The sequence below is a fragment of the Tamandua tetradactyla genome, chromosome 3 (assembly GCF_023851605.1).
Source record: "Tamandua tetradactyla isolate mTamTet1 chromosome 3, mTamTet1.pri, whole genome shotgun sequence".
Lineage (NCBI taxonomy): Eukaryota > Metazoa > Chordata > Mammalia > Pilosa > Myrmecophagidae > Tamandua > Tamandua tetradactyla.
In genome coordinates, this window is record NC_135329.1 from 129,665,969 (window position 1) to 129,687,580 (window position 21,612).

A 21,612-nucleotide genomic window follows, 5' to 3' on the forward strand; every position below is an offset into this window, starting at 1 on the left:
TGAGGTTCACATACCGTTGGCTTAGGTCCGCAGCAACAAGACTAGGTATGCTCACCTGGCCAAGTTGACAACTGAATCTAACTAACACATCTGCCTAGGTCTCCTGCCCTTAAAAATCCAAGACTGTCATCCAGTTTACCATTTGGAATTGGCTTTATAGTGACATTTGCCTTATTGATTACCCCCACCACTACCACAAAATCCTCTTACTCATCTCTTTATTTCTTTTTTTTGTGTGTGAACATTTCCCAATTTGAAATGGAAACCTAAACCAGATAAAATTGAAGGAAATCTTCACTATGAAAGTTCAGAACACTGAAAAAATCCCTAAAATGATAACAGAAAGTGTCACATCTCTAGATGTTGTTAAAAATGTAAGATCTATTTTAAATGCAATAACTAGCCTCAGGTGTTCTGTGTCTCAAATACTGCTTTCATATATATAAGTAATTATTTTTAACTAAAACATTCCTTTCTTTCACTGCCTGGAGATAGAGTCCAGTTTTGTTTATTTCTACCAGTGCTTTTAAAAAATATATTCCTTATTTGGCAATTTCTAAGCAGCAAAATAGTGAGCTGTGGCATTAAAATGTCAAAAAAAGTAGGAAAACTGACTGCTGTGAAAACTGTATTTGGGGATTTACATAAAGGCAGAATACTGAGTGGGGACAATGCTGTGTCTTAAAGGTTATAAAATGAAGTGATTGAAGGAGAATTGTGACTTCTTCCTCAGACTGATATGAAGCTCCTTCTATATAATCAAAGAAGCTGGCAGGGGTTATTAATTTGCAAACTGTAGTACTTGGTCCTTGAAAGTTTATGGCCGTTTAAGCTGTTTGGCACATTTTTTTTGGTTTCCTTTAACCTTAGAAGCCCTCTGTCTTTCCCTTTGAGAGCTCTTTTCCCTGTAGCGCCTAGTAGAGAAGGAGGGACATTCGGATGAAGAATTGTGAGTTTAATGTATGATTGAGAGCATTCCCCATTTATCTTAAGCCTGGGATCCAGGCCAGTTGACAGTCCAGCCAGGGTCACTGGACTCTGCTTGGGGCCTGATGGAAGAAGGTTAGTGGTGGGCTTCCAGAGAGGCACTGCCTGCATTGGCCTTGATCTGGATGTGGGCCCTTTGCCACCCAAGTATGGTCCAGTCTCCCACCCCCGGCTTGGTATGCCGGACTCTGCATTAGAGCACATCTCCCAGGTGGTCCCCTTGCGTGTTAAAGCTTGAAAGCTGCTTTGCACCGGTGCCCCCAGCTGCCCAGTAGTGGTTGAGAAGTGAGGTGGCTTTGGCAGGGAAATGCCAAGCAAGTTCTGGCAGGTCTTGTCTTGTTTCTAAGAGTCTCTTGCCTTAATACTTGGCTAATAGCTGGAACACCATGCTTTTGGTGTAATGTAGCATTACATTCTGGTTAATTTGGAACTAACCTTATAGCACTTGAACTTTAAGGTAATTTGAGCTTGGGGAGTGTTGAACATTCTTTCTATACAAAATGGTGCTGGGCAGCAGTTTCCCAGAGTAAGGATTGCTGGGGGATACCTTTCGCAGTTTTGATTTCTGTTGGCAAAGAATGTGGCTACTTTCTTAATTGGAGTGTTTCAGATCATTGACACAAAAGTTGGTTTCACTGTGGCTTAATAGTTTTGTTTTTGTTTTTCAAATAGAGAAGTTGTAGGTTTATAGAAAAATTCATGCATAAAATACAGCATATTATTAACACCTTGTTTTAGTGTTATATATTTGTTCCAATTCATGAAAGAACATTTTTATAACTGTACTATTTTTTTTTTTAACATGGGCAGGCACCGGGAATCGAACCCGGGTCCTCTGGCATGGCAGGCAAGCATTCTTGCCTGCTGAGCCACCATGGCCTGCCCTATAACTGTACTGTTAACTATAGTCCAGTTAAGTGCAGTTTTTTTTTGGCTTAACCGATGGTAATTTATTAGCTCATGGTTTTGAGGCTGTGAAAATGTCCACATCTGAATGCCCCACATCATCACATCCCATTCATATATAATGGGTTCCATGTTTCTCTCTGTCTGGTGTTCTGCCTTCATTTTTTTCTGATTCCTCAGAGTTCTTTATTATTGTTATTTGGTCACTGTCTTTCAGGATAGAGTATTTCCTGGATTGTCTGGGGACCCTTGGCTCTTAGATGTATATAAGTATGAGGAGTCAAAAAACTGAATAAAAGTTGTATGGGGTGTGTGTGTGTGTGTGTGTGTGTGTGTGTGTGTGTGTGTGGTGGGGAGATGTGGGCAGGCTTTGCTGTGGTGTGATTAGTCAGGAATCCTGCCATTTCCTTGAGGAGAATCTCCCCCAACTACAATTATTTTCAGGTTTTTTTCCTTGGGCAGTGCTCCAGGGTGAGAGCACACCCTGGTTTGAGAAGGGCTCTCAGGGCAGAGGGGTGAGGTCTAATTATTCCTTAAGTAGATTTCCAACCAGTGCTCAGTGTTCGGCGGCATCCGGGCTGCTCCCTTCTGAGGGATCTGGTGTGTCCTCAGCTGGACTTCCTGAGCTCTGAGCCTCTATCGCCCCATACCATGCTAACTTTCGGGTCTGCTCAGGTCACCACTCAGTGGCCATCTGCTTCACAGTTTCTGAAGTTTGGTTACTTTCCTGTGGTTCCCTCCTGTCCCCACTGATCGCTTTGCTGAGACTTCAATGCTATTTTGAAAGGGAATGGAGGCAAAGGGGTGTTTATCTACTGTGTATTCGCTGATAAACAACTCAGGGAACAAAGAGTCAAACCTTTATGATTATCTTGTTTTATAGCATTTGTGGTTCTGCTGTTTGTGGAAAGCAATTTAAATAAAAAGTTTACGTCGGAGAGTGGTGGTTTACATTTACTTTCAACTCCTAGCGAAACTTTGGGTAGATCAGAGACAATGAGTATGAATAAGAGATTTGCTAGCTATAAAACAATGTGTGTAGATGATTTGATAGGGGAAGGTTCCAATGCCCTGGCCCATTTCCAGAGGTACATGTTTAAAAATCCACATTCCATTATTTTTGTAAGTGCTGGGTCCGTGTGTGGGCTTTGCAACTGCACAGACTGGGGTTTGAGTTCTGCTTTGCCATGTGTGACCACATGAGCAAGTTGTTTCACTTACTTAAGTCTCAGTTTCTTGACCTATAAAATAGGGAAAATAGTGCTTTTCTCCCAAAGTTAGGATTGAATGAATTAATGTCTGTATTTACCTTGCCTGTGTGACCACTGGCTAGGTGTTTGTTTACAGTGGCATATTCTAAGTCTCCTTTCGTATTTAACATCAGTATTTACTCTGTCAGTCTCTGTGTGAAGCCTGGGAACCAGAGTGACTGGTCCCTGTGCTCATGGGTTATTCCCTCATGGCAGTGGGCTCACTGGCTCATCATTTAGCTTTGAGACAGTGAGTCATGAATTGTGGGGCACAGATGGGCTGGGTGGGGGTACAATATTTGAACCTAGTCTCCTCACTCCAGAGGCCTTCTTTTTAAAAACAACAACTTTTTTGTTATTGTTAAAAATGACATATATACAAAGAAAAGAACAAAAAGCAATAATTTTCAAAGTACTCTTCAATAAGTAGATATAAAACAGATTTTAAGATTTGTTACGGGTTACCAGTCCACTATTTCAGATTTTTCCTTCTCGCTGCTCCAAAACACTAGAGGCTGGAAGAAATTTTTTGGTGTGTGAGAAAAATAACACATATCTTCTTTGTGAAAAATAACATATATCTGTTTTATTTTTATTTTGAAATTATTTCATACAAACTAGGTAGTTTCAAAAATACTACAGACCTTATAAAGAGAACTCCAGTATAACTCAGCACTGTCCTCAGCCACACACCACCAATGTTAACATTTTGCTACCTTTGCTGTATCGTTCCGTTATCTGTCTGTGTATTTTCTGAACATTGGCGATCAGATTGCATGCATGAGAATCCTTAAATAGATAGTATTTCCTGTGATAATCATTTTAAGTGCAGTATTTATCGTTGACACAAGCTTACATTTTATATTCCAGTTTTTTTCTTATGTCCCAGATGTCTTTTTGAGCCTTTCTCTCCATTTTTAGATCCCATTCAGTGTCACATATTGCTTTTATTTTTTATTTTTTATTTTTTTTATTTTTTTTTACATGGGCAGGCACTGGGAATCGAACCCAGGTCCTCGGGCATGGCAGGCAAGCACTGTTACCTGCTGAGCCACTGTGGCCTGCCCTACATATTGCTTTTAATTGTCATTATTTCTTCACCTTATCTTTGTTAATTGTGGAAACATATATGACACACTGTCCCAGCCCAGACCCTCCTCAGCGTACCTTTTGATGGGACTAATCACAGTCATCAAATTGCTGTGCCCTTACACCTTGCCTTCACCCTGGACTCTGCACACGTTGTGTTAGCTGCCTGTTGTCCCTTCTTCCCACTCTGAAGACCTGTAGTCTACTTTCTCTCTGTGAGCTGGCATACTCTCTGATATTTTCTTTGTAGTTACCATGGGGTTTAAATTTAACATCCTAAACTTATCCCCAACTTAACTTCAGTAGCATATATAAACTGTGTTCCTGTTTCCCTTTGTCTCCCCTCATGTAGTTTTTGTCACAGATTACATATTTATATGAGTCTAAAGCTGTTGATTTATTATTACATTTTATGTCATTGTCTTTTAGGATCCGTTGAAAGGGAAAAGTGGAGTCACAAATAAAAAATACAGTTGTACTGGTATTTATATTGATCCAGGTCATTATCATTCCCGGGGTCTTGATTTCTTCATGTGGCTTCAGTTAATTGTCTAAAGTGTTCCTTTCCTTTCAACTTGCTGAACTGCTTTTAGCATGTCTTGTAAGGTTGGTCCAGTGGTGAACTCCCTCAGCTTTTGTTTATCTGGGAATGTCTTCATCCCTCCCTCATTTTGAAAGACAGTTTGCCAGTTACAGAATTCTTGGCTGGCAGGTTTTTTGTTTCCAACACTTGAGATATATCTTCCCACTGCCTCCTTGCCTCCAAGGTTTTGTCACTTAATCTCATTGAGACTCTCTTATTATATGTTGTTTCTCTCTTGGGGCTTTCAGAATTCTCGCTTTATCTTTGGCAATAGGTGGTTTGATTATAACATGGTTTGGGTGTGGGTCTATTTGGGTTTATCCTGTTTGGAATTCATTGAGCATCTTGGGTGTGTATATTTGTGTCTTTTGTTGAATTTGAGAAACGTTCTGCCACTATTGCTTTGAATATTGTCTCTGCCCCTTACTTTATTCTCCTCCTGGGACTCCCACAACTTGTGTATTGTTACACTTGATAGTGTTACACAGGTTATACAAGCTCTGTTAACTTCTGTTCATTCTTTCTTCTCCTCAAACTGGATGATTTCAGTTGTCTTCAAGTTCACTGATTGTTTCTTGTGTCAGCTTCAAACTGCTGCTGAACTCCTCTAGGGAATTTTAAATTTCTGTTGCTGTGGTCTTTGGTTCTGTTTGGTTCCTTTTCCTAATTTCCATCTCTCTGTTGATATTCTCTTTGTGTTCATCTGTCGTGTGCTCATCTGTCGTTTTCCTGATTTTCTTTAGTTCTATTAATATATTTAGGACCATTTTTTTGTTTGTTTGTTTTTAAGTCTTTGGAATGTCCCAAGTCTGGTCCTCCTCACTGTTGGTTTCTGATGCTTTAATCTTCTCCTTTGCCTGGGCCATAATTCCTTTTTTTGTTGTATATTTTCTAATCTTTTTTTTTTGAAACCTGAACATTTTTATATTTTAATGTCTTGTCACTGGAATTTGGACTCAGGCTGAGGCTTCTGTTCCTTTAATTTGTATCCAGCTAGTATTATGACTATACTTTCCTTGAATGCCAGAACTAACAAAAAAATATAAATGAGGTAAAAAAAAAAAAAAGATCTTCCACAGTCTTTGGAGATTGGAGATTGGCCTGTGCAGTGCTTTCCTTTAAAGCTTGCCGATATAATGAGTTTAGAAAATAGTTCCAGGTCGAAGCACAGGGGCTGCCCTGATCCTTTCTGTGTATATGTCTTACCTGTATGTACAGGTAGCTCTGAGAATTCCCCCAGATGGCTCCTGTTCCCCAGGAGGCAACTTCCTCATGGTCAGCGCTGCACTATTATGTCCTCTAGCTAGTGATCCTTTGCTCCAGGCCTCCACTTGACAGGTCTCCCATGGTGTTCTGTAGGGTAAGTTCTGGTATAGTGAGTCCCTTAGGCTACCCCACCAGACAGACTGGGCCAGACATACATGCTCCTGGCATGTGCACAGTGCATACTCTTCTCCCTCTAGAACTGGGACCAGGAAACCACACTGGGACCACAAGCCAGTGAGAGGGGTGGAAGGAGCCTGTTAGGGTGCCCCGAGTCCTAATGCTTTTAAGTAGCCTTTTTCTTGATATGGTGCTTGCTTTCATACTGTTAATTGTTTTCTGGAGCTTTGAGAAAGATGTTTTTTTCCAGATGTTTAAAACTTCTATAGGGTTCAATGCAATGAAGCTTCTCACTCTGTCATTTTGGTTTGGGTGGTGCCCCTGCCAAGCGTTGTTGACCATTCTGTTTTAACTTAAAAAAAAAAAATTCCTTTTCTGACAGAGTTAAATAAATGATAAAGACAACCATATGGTTAAATACTACATTAGCGATTTAAAAATAATGATTTAAAAAAATCATGATTTCAAAAATTTGAAATACTACCCTTATTTTTAAGGTACTATACGCTTCTTTTATAATGTGGATGGATTTAAGATTAAGTAGTACATTTTAGCTGCCTGGGAATTGGTTTAATTTTATAGTATTATAGATGTTTTCATAGTAAGCCTTTAGATGGCAGCATCTCTCACCAAAAGCTGTATTTGGAACACAATTTCTCAGATGTGTGAGATGTTTGAGATAGAAGGATGCTCCGAGTTTTCCTGAATCAGCCCTTCATCGTGTGCTCTGTGGAGCTGGGGCCCCAGAGGGTCAGGGTCAGCCATAGCTCAGAGCTGAGCAGGAGGGCGAGTTGTAACCACTTGCCTGGCACTCTTTCCACCTGCCTTCTCTTACTAATATAAAAGATTTCCTTTTCCTTTTGGTCTTATTACAGACCCACTCTAACTGCAAGGCAATCAAGGAAAAATGTAAAAGTCAAATGGGTGATTCCGGGCCTTAATGCAAGGTGATGTTTGAAAGGAGGAACAGAGTATGCAGTCTTTTTACCTTTTAAACAGCTTCATTGAGGTATAATTCATGTATCATACAATTCACCCATTTAAACTGTACAGTTCAGTAGTTTTTCTTATCTTATATTCCCAAGGTTGTACAGTCATCTCCACAAACTTAATTTTTTTTTTTTTTTTTTTTTTTGCGTGGGCAGACTCTGGCCCTTCACAGTCTTAATTTTAAGAACATTTTCTTATCCCCAGAAAGAAACCCCATGCCCCTTAGCCATCATCCTCTAAGCTCCCATAGTCCCACCCCTAGGTAACCAGTCACACTTCTGTCTCTCTAGAGTTGCCTATTCTGGACATTTGCTATGAATGGAATCCATACAATATGTGGTCTTTTTGTGACTCTCTTTTTCTACTTAGCATAATGTTTTCAAGTTTCATCCATGTAGTAGAATGAATCAGTACTTCATTCTTTTTTTATTGCCCAATAATATTTCTTTGTATGTATAAACCATAGTTTATTATCAGTTGGTAGCCATTTGGTATTAAAATGCCGCTATGAACTTTGTGTGCACATTTTCATGTGAGCATATATCCACCTTGGAGTAGAATTGCTGGGTCATATGACAACCTTTATATGTAACCTTTTGAAGTTTTCCAAAATGGCTGCAGCATTTTACATTTCTAGTAGCAGTGTGTAATGGTTCCATACAGTCTTATTAAGAATTCTAGATTTTCTGGTAAGTTGAGGGTGTGGGGAAGATAGGAGATAATGACTCTTGGACTCTTTTATGTCCCTGAATTGCATGCTGGATTGACTGTCGTGCCTTTTTGAAGCCAGCTATGTCAGCTGCCAAGAAAGCAATCATCTTCTCTGTCCCACACAATTACCGTGCGTCACCAGTCTGATAAAATGCCTGCGATATGTAGCTGCTCAGAGCTTGTTGATATTACAGGCCAACTGTTTGTAATCCTTGCCTCCTGACTTTGGAGATATCAAGCAACCAAATAGTCTTTGTCCTAGTTAGAGAAAAATTCTGAATAAAGAATCCTTAACCACAAGCTGTCCAGGTTTGAACATGTCAAAATTACTTACTTGACATATACCAAAGACAGCTGTAGAGACTTCACAGCAAAAGAGCAGCTTTTCTTTTTGTCAGAGTTTACATTCTCAAAACTGAGCTTACCCTTTTCTTCTTTGGCAGCCGAGACTGGACATTCCCGAGCCTGTGTTGAGCTGTGTGTTTGTATATGTGTGTGTGTGTGTGTGTGTGTGTGTGTGTGTGTTTTCAAGGGAGGGGGAGGGGCTGGCTCTTCCTTTTAGGCATATTTGGGTCCTGGTAAAGACACATACTGTATATTCTGAAGCTTTGTTTGCATCTGGAAAAAATAAAACACATTCAAATCTTTCCCACTGCAGGTCCGGTCAGGAAGCCCAAGTATGTGGAAAGCCCCAGAGTGCCTGGAGATGCAGATATAATCCCGTTCAGAGAAGTGTCTAAGCCAGCAGATCCCAGTGAGAATGGTAAGAATATGTTTTCAATGATTTTTTTTCCACTTTAAAGATTTTACATAATGGCACTATCCATTTCAAAGTGAAATTTGAGTGCGTTTTGCAAGAATGCTTTGCTGAACCAAATGTATTTGGGAGGTTTTTTTTTTTCTCTTGGGCAGTTAAAGATATCTGTTCAGCTTTCATGTAATGTCTTGGAATTATGTACATAATGTAAGCATAGTTGAGTGGCTGCACATGGATTTTTTTAAAGGGTCTGTCTTATTTCCTCTGATTTTTGGCCCACCCAGGATTGGGGTAGTGTAAAAAGCAGCCATTTACATAAAAATTTCCAATAATTTGATTTGCTTTCAGTACCCTACTCTTTTAGAAAATTCAACCATAAGCATTGGCTGTAAAACTGAAACTGAACAAAGCTTAAAATAATAAGCTTTTTTCAAGGCATTTGGTGACTTTTGAAAGTTTCTTATTTTAACATCCATGATTTTTCTATAGGGGATATTCAAGTAGGTATAAAAAAAAAAAGTCAAAATCAGTTGAAACCTTTCAGTAAAGACATTTTATATTTTGCCCATCCCAGCCCCCCACCTCCCAATCTGGTCATAGCATTTAATAGATGTATTAGTAGCTCTGTCTCTTTTTTTCCTTACTGTATAAATTTAAGTATTCACCTGTTTGTTCCTTTCTGATCGGTTCCTCCACTGCTATGGTCTTGTAACTTGGATGTTTTGAATTTACATTCTGTATTTCTGTAGAAATATGCAGCTAGGAATTCTGGTCTGTGTTGAGAAGTCTATTTCATCTTCATTGGGGACCAAAGTTTATATAGTCATGCTGAAAGAGAACCTAGGAAAACTTACCCTCATTTCCACTTTGGAATGCCTGCTATTCTCTCTCCATCTGCTGGCTCCTTTATGCTCTCACCGCTGTGTTTGGGTTTCTGTTTCTGATGATGAATGGTGAGTGGGTAAGAAGTAGAACATAGGAGGAGTATCGAGTAGGGGTGGTGGTGAAATAATCCTAAAAATGAACTGCGAAGAGGGATTGGCAGAGGCTGAAAGTTTGGGAAGAGATGTTTGAGATTGGTGGGTGAAGAGAGGGGACCAGGTGCTGGACTTTCTGGACAGTCACTTTGGTCTGGGAAATTCCACCCTTTTCCTCTCTGGTCAGGACTCTCTGTTGGTTTAGATTAAGAGGTTCCCACAGAGGATTTGTGCGTGGGAGGTGTTAGGGTGCTAGGTGTGTGGTGGTGGAGAGGAGAGCCTGGATCACGGTGGTGTCTGAACAGGTCGGCCGTCCACGAATGGCTGATACTTGAGGCTTCTCTCAGTTGTGAAATTCACAGTCAGGTGTCCATGTGTTTGTCTGCTCTCGCTCATTTCTATTCTGAGTGTAGCGAGAACAATTCCTCTGTAAGCAAGTTCAGAAACATAATGTACAGAGTTCTCTGCACATTTCATAATAAGCCTGCCCCCTTCCCCCCTTCCCAACACCCCTGCCCCCAACCCCAGAACCTTTCCAATCCTAGGCTCGGTGGTGCCGCTGGCATTTCTCCTGGCCTAGATGTTATTGTGTAACATCTTCCCTGCCTGGGAGTGTATCTGAATCCATATGGGATTCAGACACTCCCTAGGATGTCTAAGGGGATATAGAAATGTAGGGTTTTTACTGGGCAAAGAAAAGAATTATAAATCATTCCCACTGATGAGAGCTTTTCTCACAATTCACCATCTTTTGGGGGGAGAGGAATATTCTGATGTATAAATTCAGATGCAGTGATGGGAATTGGTAGAGTAGCCTTGAGTTTGTTTGTGTGCTCACTTCTGAGGCCTGAGTTCATCGATTTGTCATCATCCTTCCCCAGGAGGACTGAGCTGTGAATACATGACTAGAGTTTTCCATTTCACCTAGAATTAAGAAATAGAGTATGTATTCATTTTACTAGGTGTCCAGAAATGGGCGTAGTTCATGTTTGTGGGCGGATTTTGTGTACCGATAGGCCGCGGTGTTGAGGATGCCCTAGGAGTTATCTTTCTCTTGGTTGATGAGGCGGTTGCCTGATGAAATTGAACAGTTAGTAAAGGATGGTGTATTTTGTAATCCCTGTGGAATCCTTTACATTTCACTGGGGTTAATTAAGTCTGCCACAATAAAAGTAAATTCTATGTCCTGGTCATTGAACCTAAACGAGAGGCAGGAACGAGCTAAAACAAATAATTGACTTTTAATATTAATCCAAGCAAATACACATGCATGATGGACACACTCTGATTTCTAAGGTTTAATATCACCATCGTCACTTAAGATTTAAATTAAAATTTCGTTGTATGCATTCCATAAATGATAAATGTGCCTTTGGCAAGTCTTTAACATTTGGGGGGACTGTCAATAATAGCCTTTCAGAATTCACCAGACTAACAAATTTTATTGGAAAAATATCCTTGTGAAAAGTTTTTGAAATTTCACATAGAATTGTGAGATATCAAGTTATTTCTCCTGTTTGAATACTCTTAACTGGCCAACCTTTGTTTCAGTGATTGTGTAGTTCTAAGTTCTTGATTCTTAGTTCTCTGTTTGAAATTTAAAACCAGTGAACACGTGGAATTTGTTTATTAATTATAAGTAGTTGTGTTTGTGCAAATTGGTATATTTTAGCAATCTGGGAGGCGGGTTAGATGACCTTGGGCAGATGAAGATTTTTATCATAAGCAAAGAATTGTTTAAGTTTGCATTCACCTGGAAACACCCTTAAGAAAACACAGTGCATTTAGTACTTTAATACTACTCTTTAAAAAAATAATAATGATTGAATGAGGTACTCAAAATACGACCCCCTTTTTCTTCCCAAGTGGTCATAATGAGCTATGTGTTTTATAGACTAGGCTCTTTACAAATGAGTTTCCTATTACTAAACCAATACATTATTTGGAAGAAAAAGTCATTTACCCGGAAAGCATTACTTTTGCCTTAAGGGGAAAAAAAAACGACAACAGATAAATTAGGGAAGATTATTAAATTATAGTAGGATTTACAGCAATGTTTCTTTCAATTAGGGGCAACCATAATACATTCAGGTTTATTTAGTATACCATTAGCTACTTGAGCAAGCTTTGATGGGGAAGGGTGAGAAAGTTTTAATCTTATGACTATGCCTGTGACACAGATCAACTTAAAAATACGGTAAAACTTTTTTTCTAGCAGTGTGGTTAGCAAGTAAAACTAGCATACATGAAATAAGAACCTAGTTAAATACAAAACTATCTTACTGGGAGTTATTTTTAAAATATGTTTAAGCAAACGTTTTATTGCTGTCCCCTCATTTTTTATTAGAACTGCTTCAGTCATTGAAAAAGATGTAGCGACTATAAAAGATATGAAGAATAACAACACATGTCTACCCAGTACCCAGTTTAAGAAATAAGACAACTATTTGTTTACCCAGATCATATTTTCCTTCCTTCGTCAAGAGGTGATCTCGATCTTGCTTTGGGTGATATCTCTCTTAGCTTCTTACAATGGTGGTGTACCGTGTGGTCTTTGAAGACTGTATAAGATCTAGTTTGGGGGGGGGTGCAAGGGTAGTTCAGTGGTAGAATTCTCGCCTGCCATGCGGGAGACCCAGGTTCAGTTCCCGATCTACGCACTTCCCCCAAAAACAAACAAACAAACAAAAATTCAGTAAATGGTGCTGCAATAATAGGATACTCACATGAAATAACAATGAAACGTGACCCCACCGTACAGCATACCAAAAAAAAAGATTTAGATGGAAGTAGAGGAGGGAGGGCATTTGTATGTGATGGAACAGAGATTAGAGGCAGGGTATCCTTTCATTCTGCATTTCCTTCAAAAAATATTAAATTCCAGTGCTATGAAAAGCACTATGGTGGATGCTATTTGAGATAGATTTATCAAATGACACCTTTTCTTCATGGAGCCGGAGAGTCTGGTAGGGCAATTTAGTGACTGTAATACAAGGGGAGGTGGTGTTAACTAACCTGCAGCGTATGATGATTTGGGAGTTCAGCTGATGGAGATTCTGCACACGGGAAAGACTTAGTTGAAGCTGTGCTGGATGATTTATCTGGCCATGGTGTTCAGGTTGGAATAGGGCGGGAAAGAAACTAGGATCAGGGAGAAGGATTAGAAAATGCTATCATTAGTTCAAGTGAGCAAATAAGGTCTTAAATTAGAACAGGGTTGGAAAAGGAGAGTAGTGAATGGGAAGATTTTGTGGAATCGTAAGTACCTGTAAAAGACACAGAGGGTGTGAGGGCCTTAAGGCCAAATTATGAGGATATGGAGGGAAAGGTAACAGCTTTGGTTTGATTCAGTTTTAGGCATGTGGGGTTTGAGGTTGGTGAAAAATCAAGGCAAAAGTGACAGCTGGAAATTAAACTGGGGCTCAAGAAAGAGTTCAGGACTAGAGGTATGATACTGGCAGCCATTTTCTTGAAATACAGGTAATGATAAATATAAATGAGAACTCTTAAGAACCAGAAAATGAAATAATAGTGAGGTAGTATGTGCTGACATCAAAGTTGGTAGAAACGACCAACTTTGGTTTGGTGTCTCATAATCCATGAGGTGTTTTCCCATAAATTATTGTTTTTGAGCCTAACAGCACCTCTGAGAAGTAGGTTTTGGCCACTTTACTAGTGAGGAAATTGAGGTTCAGAGAGCGTCACTAGGTTTGGGCCCAGATAGGTTTAGCAGAGAGCAAGTGATCCTAAGGGCATCAGTAGGTCTGAAGTTAGGGTGATGGTAATTGAAGGGCTGATCGGTTTATGGATGCGCCTCTGTTTATGCCCCAGACGTGGTCAACAGCATGTGATTAGCTTAAAAGGGGCAGGAAGGAAGTGATCCAAGGAATTCCCTTTTACTTTCTCCTTTAATAACCTTCCACGGTGATATCAGGGATCCCACGAAAACACTAGTGGGAGGGATACCACTCTCCACCTGCCTAACGGATTCCTGGGGAGTGTGAGGACAATTACTCTCTCAACTCTAAATATAGCCATCATAAACTCTTTATGTTTTTAAATCCAAGATGTAAACTGTTACTAGGAGGCACAAATCTTTATTCCTCTGAACTCCTATCCTCATTGGCATTGTTTAAGGAACATGCACTATTAATCAGTAATTCAGTGTTTAATACCGTAAAAGACCCCCATTTAGAATGACCCATTAGAATTTGGTTTAGGGATAATTTTGGAATAATAATTAGCTTAAAGAAAAATCCTATCTGGCTGTTTAGATTTCATTCACTATGGAAGTGTGAATGCATTTCCATTCCACAGTCTTGAGTGTCAGTGTGATTTCCCGGGCAGCTCATCCCTGCCAAAATGGTGCTGTCACGCTTCACCCAGGGGTCCTCTGCCAGAATGAAAAGTTCAGTGAGAAGAAAGCTCTGTGCATTCGAGAGGGAAGAATGTGGACAGCTTGACATGGATTTAGGAACTCAGACGAAGGGAACATTCTAAGGGGAAGGTAACTAGAATGACATTTTTAGGAGAGGAAGTAATCTGAAAAGACTTGTTGGGAAGCCTTAGGAAGAAATAAAACTGCAGCAGCTTAATGCATGCAGAAATTGAAATAAAGAACATTTACCCTTTAATCTCAAACCTGGGTGGCATTTTGGAATGTAAGTAGCATGAAAAGTTAATCATGAATTGAGTTGTCAATTCAGCCCTTAAACTGGGAATTGTTATTTTTCCCTAGCCTGTTTCGATGGGGTAGGTGTCGGTGACCTGTTGACTTTGGATTTTTTTTCTATGAGATCTTTACAGAATTTGGGGTGCCTGTCTGCAGTTGCAGTGTGGAGGCAGCAGTGGCTTTGCTGGGGTGCCGCCCCGTGTAGGACCTCCATGGAAATTGGGCTCCTGATCGAGCCCCAATGTACGCTAGAGGCTGCAGCCTCGTTTGTTGTTAGGGTACATTTGGTGGCTGCCAAGCTTGTGCAGCTGCTTTCTCTGCCTCCACACAGCTGCTAACCGGAGTAGTTTCTGGCTCTTTCCCCAGAGTGTTTCAGGTTAAACTAGAAGCGAAACATTCCGGGGCCTAGTCACAATTCAGTAGCAGTATGGAGATTGTATCAAAAGGAAAAAGGGGCGTGGAGTAGAGAAACTGCTGAAGTTTGCCCCTTCCCCACTCCCTCCTTCCCCTTTCCATCTGCATCCTGTTCTCTCTCTCTAGACCAGCTGCCCCCTAAGATAAAGCAGCTGCCCTGCCTGAGCCTAGCTAGGACTTGGGGCAGGGGAGGGGGTGAAGAACGAGCAGGGTGTGGACCGATCCTGTTCTGAAGGGTTCAGCCCTTGGGTGTGCCTGGGCTGCACGGATTTGGTTTGGCTCCCACCTCACTTTCCCAAATGCCCATGTACCTTGAGAATCAAAATGTGGTTTGTGATCTGTGGTGGGAAGGGACTTTCTGTCGAGTGGCTTTGGGGGTGTGGCTGCCCTGCCCTGCCGTGGCTGTCTGCCCCATGCTGGCTTGAAGCCTTTGTCCCTTTACATTAGACATTTAGCCCAGATGACCCAGAAACATCAGGGTTCTCATACCCTAGAAAAATCAAGTTTTGTTACCTTTCTCCTGTAGTTTCCTAGAACAGCTAAAAAGTAGCCAGACCTCACACAGCATTTTTTACCGCCAGCATTGGGAACTTTTGAGAGCAAGCAATGAATGGGGTGCTTTTCCTTCCTTGGAGATACTGCTGGCCTAGTTCCCCTTGTAGTTTCCGTGCTGGAAGCATGACATAGTAACACTGCTGTGTCAGTGAAGCTGATCAGATGGCCTTCCCTGCTTATTTTGTTTTTCCGCAGTTCTTTATAAAAGGTAAAGTTAGCATTGCTCTCTCGGTGACACGGTGGATTAAAAGTAACATCACTATTTGATTCCTCTTTCCTCATTCTGTTTTTCTAATACCCTTATCTATTATCTGCAATTTCCACATCTAGGCAAATTATGTTCATGTATGTATGTGTGGATCCAGGCACCTAGATGACTAACAAAAAAGAACAAAGCATTACGATGAATGACCGTATTATATGTTACCCGTTGTTCTTAAGTTCTGACATCAATAAGAAGAGTTTTCTTTCCATGTTATCTCATCCCTTGAAGGATGCTGATTTTAAAAATATAAGAGAGGTGTTGCGATGATTTAGGTATTATTTTATTTGTCAGCCATAATTAAATGCTGTTAGGCCTTTGGATTCAAGGTTAACCTGCAGCTCAACATTTAAATCAAATCTATCAATAAAATTTTTTCAAAGGCAAAAAGCCAGATAGTCAACCTTGGGGAGAACCTGAAACAGGAAAGGCTTCCAAGCATGCCCTATGACCTTCATGTAAAATGTGCTTCCAGCAGTGCTGTGGAGCAAACTGAGAAGACTTTTATGCATCTCTGCATAAACAACAGAGTGTTTGCCTTGGTCCTGTCTCTGGGGACTCATTTCTCTGGAATTTTAAATCTCTGTTACAAAGAGTTTTCTCGATGATTGACTCTTGGAATCCTGGTGTTCACTTTCACTGCTGTGGGATTTGCACAGTAAGTTTTCCACCAAACTAGTTACACCCCTGTCTTGTTTAATGCAAGCTTGGATTACGGTTTTACCCCAGCATCTAAAGGGTCTAGATTGCTGCCACCATGCCACTTGGGGCTTGCCTTAGTTCAACCTCCTGTGGGTAATGGTCACAGAGCTCTTTTAAAATAAGGTGAAACAGAGATCCTTTCTACCTGAAGTAACCGTTTTCCACATGAACATGGAAATAGGAGTTGCTAGCAGATGACACTGAATTCCTCTGGGTCAGGTCAAATATTTTGCTCTTTGCACTGAAGTTTCGGTTTTACTGTTATCTTAACCTGTCGTAACCTCTTAATTAGAATGTATTGCTTAGAGGACTGGCAGCATCATCAAACTTTATGCATTTTATTATAAAAATATGCAAAAACACCAGACAAGCAGCTGTAGTGCAAAGTCATCCAGATGCGACCCTGAAATTCCCCAGAGAGGCATCTTCATTGTTTTCTTTCTTTGTTCCAGAAGCAAAGGCCCATAATGAACCAAGCTGTTCGCCGGCAGCTCAAGAACTGTTGACAAGGCTGGGCTTTTTACTGGGAGAAGGGATCCCAAGTGCCACACACATAACCATTGAAGAAAAAAATGAAACCATGGTAATGGAAGAGGAGAGGAAGAGACTGTATTTCATACCTGCTCAGGGGGTGAATGAAACACTAACCTCCTCCCTCCCCTCCTTGAGTGGGAAAGTCATTGTTCGGCCAGATGAGTTCTGGGCTGTTGTGTACTGAAATTTATTTCAGCGGTTGGTTTCTGTGTCGCCACCCACACCCCCAGCCCGGAATGGAGGTGGGGGGGAGCTGAAGGGAGGAGAACATAAGAAAAATGGACAAATTAACCTTCTAGTCACCACTCTGAGAAGAGTGACTTAATGAGTTAAAGTGGCTAAAAGAATTCCTTAGTGGTGGCACTGACTTTATCTCTATAGCACCATTCTTCTCGTCTGGCTGCTTTGGTATTCTACTTTCCTGTGCTCTTCTAGCTGTTGCGAATTTGGAATGTTAGTGAGGCAAGGAAAAGATTTATAGGCGACAAGGCAGAGTAGGAAGATGAGATCAAATGGTTCATCTACTGGGAGAGCACCCCCTACCCCTGTCCTAGGGAATGGCAGCACACAACCTGGTATCTCGGAGATGTGTGCATTTGAATAGCAATGAGGGGCTGGGACTTCTCTCACCCACTGAGAGTTTCTTTGAGGGTGTCACGCGTTGATTGAGATCGCATTGGTCACCAGTCTCCTTGCCCCAATTGTAGAGCCCATAAATTTTCAGGAATTGAATCAGGTTGCAGTGTTCCTGAAACATTACAAAAACAGACTCCAGATTTTCTGTACAGAGGTCAGATAACCCATTTGTCTTCTGCAGACTTTAAATGAAAGGAAGTCTCCCTGTTGGCTATTTCTGTTGTACAAATGTGCATTCCCACCAAATTGTTTCTAAGATTGCCCTTTTCATAAAAAAGAAAATCACAAAGAAGAGAAGGGGGGAAAAATAAAGATATTTGTCTTTTAAAATTTGGAGACCATATACGTAGTCAGCATCTCTAGATTTTAAAAGCTGCCTTCCGTTTTCCCTGCAGCAAGGAATTTCTTTTTATGTTTCATTGTTTTAATGTCAAACAAGAGTGTGTAGAAGCCTCGTCTCAGCCATGCTAACTCCTCGTTCCATTCATCCTGCAGTGCACAGCTCCTACCCAAGGCATCAGTCCTTGCTCCACACTAACAAGCAGCACCGCATCTCCCAGCACTGATAGTCCCTGCTCAACCTTGAATAGCTGTGTCAGCAAGACGGCAGCCAACAAAAGTCCCAGTGAGACCATTAGCAGCCCTAGTTCCACCCTGGAAAGCAAGGACAGTGGAATTATAGGTAAGACGCACACTGCTTGGTAATGCAATGGCTAAACGCACGTCAGCCAGAGCGTTACCCCAGTGCTTTCCTAAGACGGTTTTTACAGTGGTATGTGAAGGTCGGTCTGTGAGTGCCTGCCCTTTTCTTTGCAGACTGCACTGGCTCCATGTGCAGATGAAAGAATGAAGCATTGGCTTTTAAATTCCATGATTGTTTATTTTACAACTGTGATCATTTGGTAAAATTTTTCCAGATCAGAGCTGGCCTGTGAAGTTAAAAGAATCTTCTTCCTCAACAATTAATTGCATTTGTTGAGGATCAGGTCACACTGGGACATACAGCAGCAGGACAGTGTAATCCTTGCGTGTTGAGAAGTCTTCCCAGTACAGTGTCTGGGGTTACTTATTTCCCCTACAACAGTTCAGGCATTTGTCCTTCTGAGTTTCTTATAACCGGGTATGACCACTGTTTGGAGGCCTGAATTTTGTAAGGATGTGCTCCCTGTGCCCCTCTCTACATGTCCACATCTGCACAGTAGGTGAATTACCATCAACTGAGGGTTAGAAGACATGGGTTGTAGTACTCACCCACCTCCAACTCTTAGGCCATTTAGCCAGGTAATTGGAGCAACATTTAATGAACTTCTCTGTACAATCCCTTCCTTCTCTGTAAAATTAAAAATGTGGATTAAATCAATGATCTCCAATCTCAGCTTTGCATTAGAATCATCCAAGGATCTTAAGAACTCTTTATTTATTTATTTTTTTTAACATGGGCAGGCACCGGGAATCGAACCCGGGTCCTCTGGCATGGCAGGCAAGCGTTCTTGCCACTGAGCCACCATGGTCCGCCTTCTTTATTTTTTTAATCCCATCCTCTATGGACTGTACCCACATTTCTGGAGGTGGGGCTGGACAGAGGTTTTCAGGTCTCCTCCAGCTTGATGCCTTTCAGCCAACAGACACATGGAACCACTGGAAGGGATTGTTCATGTCCTCTGTATAGACCCCACCATGGCTTTGTGGGGAGCCCTCAGCTTAAGAAAGATTAAGGCCTCTTCCCTTGGTTTTCACTTTGGACTGAGGTTCAGTTTTATTTCAACTGCATTATTGTGATATAATCCACATACTATAAAATTTACTTGTTTAAACTAATTAAATGACTTTTTGCATATTTAGGCTGGTGAAACCATTGCCACTGACTACTTTCAGGGCATTTTTATTACCCCAAGAAGAAATCCTGTACCCATCACTGTCACTCCCCATTCACCATCCAAACCCTCCACCCACATCAACCATTAATCTACTTTCTGTCTTTGTAAATTTGCTAATTCTAGACATTTCTTTTAAATGGTGGGCTGAGGTTTTTTTTGTAACAAATTTCAATTCTTTTCACTGTACTTCAAGCCCTTCCAAGAACTTATTCTTCTAATTCCCTATTCTTATCTAATCCTGCTTCCCCACCTGCTATTTAGACTTGTCCATCTAAGTTTTTCAGCAGACTTCTGTTCTCGTGCTTTCTCTTTCAGAGCTGCCCACCATCAGTAGACCATTTTCATTAATTCTGTGATAGCCCAATGACTTTCTTCACATCTGAAATGTCAGTCCTCCAAGAGTTTATCTTCCTTCAGGAGTTGGACAATACTATAATTTTTAAACAGAATTTTTCTTTTTATTGTATACTCAGCATTGGCATTGGAAGCCTCTAACTAGGACCAAGTCAGTTTCTTGTTTTGACAGTTGGAGAACATTTCAGTAACAGAGAACCACCCATATCCATTCTTCTCTGTCTCTCTCTCTCTTTCTCTCTGTATGTCTCTGTCTCTAATTCTCTATTTGAGGTAAGTGCTACAATTTTAAAAGAATTCTAATCAGAAATGAGAAAAGGGGTTCATTTGATTCTCTGTATTGTCAGTGAATGATTGATCTCCGGGAACAACAAGGCACTTACTTAGTACATGATTTAATTTAGTCCCATCAAATCCCAGACTGGTTAGTTCCCATAGTGTCTGTTTCCTACAACACCTCATATTTTCCTTCGCTGTACTTATTCTTGTTTTATTATTTAATTTTTTCTCCATGTGACCAGGGGTGTCATCTATATTATTCTGTCTTTCTCACCAACTCTTAGCACAAAGTTGGGATTGAGAAATTAAGGGAATGGAGTTGTCACTATCAACTTGCAGTGAAGGAGGCGCCATGTCATTGGTTGAAGAAGAAGCTATGCAATATTCGGTTGCATTTTGGCTTTGCGAAGTCCTTTAATACCAACTTGTACGTAAGCTCCATCTTGTACTTAAAGATCAGTGACACATTTCCTGTCACCGAGGCTGCCCTTCTGTACTCCACTCAAACCGATGTGTTCCCTTAACTCGCCGGAACATGAAAAGTGGGGACAATTAAGATGAAAATGAGGGAGTTAGGAAATGGTAATTAAGTCCCTCTTTTGTGGAAGACTCTACCTTCTGGAGATTGTGGTTCATGTGGCTGGAGCCAGGGACTGGGGCTGTAGGTGGTTAAGAGGGGAGCCCTGTGCCAGTGACAATGTTCTTTTGTTCTCTCCCTTTCCCTGACCTGTGGAATGAGAACCTGTTGTTCAGGGACACAGGACGTGTGGTAGAGAGAAGGGAAGGGAGCAAGTATTTCTTCCCTGGGCATACCATAGCCACGGGTCTTTGAAGCAGCAGGAGTGGTTGGATCAGAGAAGGGAAGGCTCTTCCTTTTAAATTCCTTTGCTCTCCAGGGAGCAGGTGTCTGACTTAGTTGTGGTTCTGTGATTGTTGGAGGAAAGGTATGTGCTTTTCCTCCTTGAAGAAGATTCCAGTTTTTAATCAGGTGTAACATGGGAACGGCAAAAATATTCAAAGACATGTTGATCCTAATAGGCCGAGATGAAAGTGAAATAGCTTGGCTTCCTGCTTTGGAAGGCCTGGCAGTCTTTTTCTAAATAGGCTGGTTAGGATCCACCTTCCAAATTACATAGGGCTGGGAGAAGGGGGAGGAAGACTCTTGCCAGTTTTCCATTTTAAGAAGTCTTGGATTTGTCAGCCAATAGAGCTAGGGGTTGGAGTGGAGACGCTTCTGGGGATGGGTCAGTATAAAGTTCACACACTGCCTTGGTGTAGACAGATCTTCAACAGCAGTAGGCTTCCACACTAGTCTCTCGCCTACATACGTTATTAGTAGAGTAGATTTAGGGGAAATTTTCAAGCAGTGCTTAGTTATTGAAGCTCATTCCCATTGTGCTGATTTTATTTAATCAAAATGTTTTTGGCCAGCAGATGCAGGGAAGGGAAATTTGTGTTCCTGCATGCCCAGGGCAGCCTTCCCAGGGCTGCTTCAGGGTGCTCTGTGTTCTGCGTCTCCTGATTTTGATATAGTGCAGGTTAAGAGAATTTTCTTTTTAGGAACTGCTTAGTAGGAGAAAGGGCAGACTAGTGACCATTAAAAGAATTGCTTGGAGCCATTCCAGCCTTTCCCTGTGGAGGCTAGGGTTTAGTAAAACCTTTCCCTCTCGTCTTCCAACTTTATTATGTTATTC

At 41.1% G+C, this 21,612-nt stretch overlaps 1 protein-coding gene across 10 annotated transcripts in view; it reads left to right on the forward strand.

Moving 5' to 3' along the window:
• Positions 1 to 21,612, forward strand: part of TANC1 (tetratricopeptide repeat, ankyrin repeat and coiled-coil containing 1) — a 267,329-nt gene that overhangs the window by 179,131 nt on the left and 66,586 nt on the right. For 6 of the 10 annotated variants that reach the window (XM_077153922.1, XM_077153923.1, XM_077153928.1 and 3 more), the window contains 3 exons: positions 8,558 to 8,662; positions 16,691 to 16,869; positions 17,904 to 18,090. In XM_077153922.1, the coding sequence (XP_077010037.1) occupies positions 8,558 to 8,662; positions 16,691 to 16,869; positions 17,904 to 18,090 (471 nt within the window). Of the gene's footprint in view, positions 1 to 7,825; positions 8,377 to 8,557; positions 8,663 to 16,690; positions 16,870 to 17,903; positions 18,091 to 21,612 lie in introns of those variants that run through there. The other 4 variants (XM_077153925.1, XM_077153926.1, XM_077153931.1 and 1 more) reach the window with 4 other exon arrangements.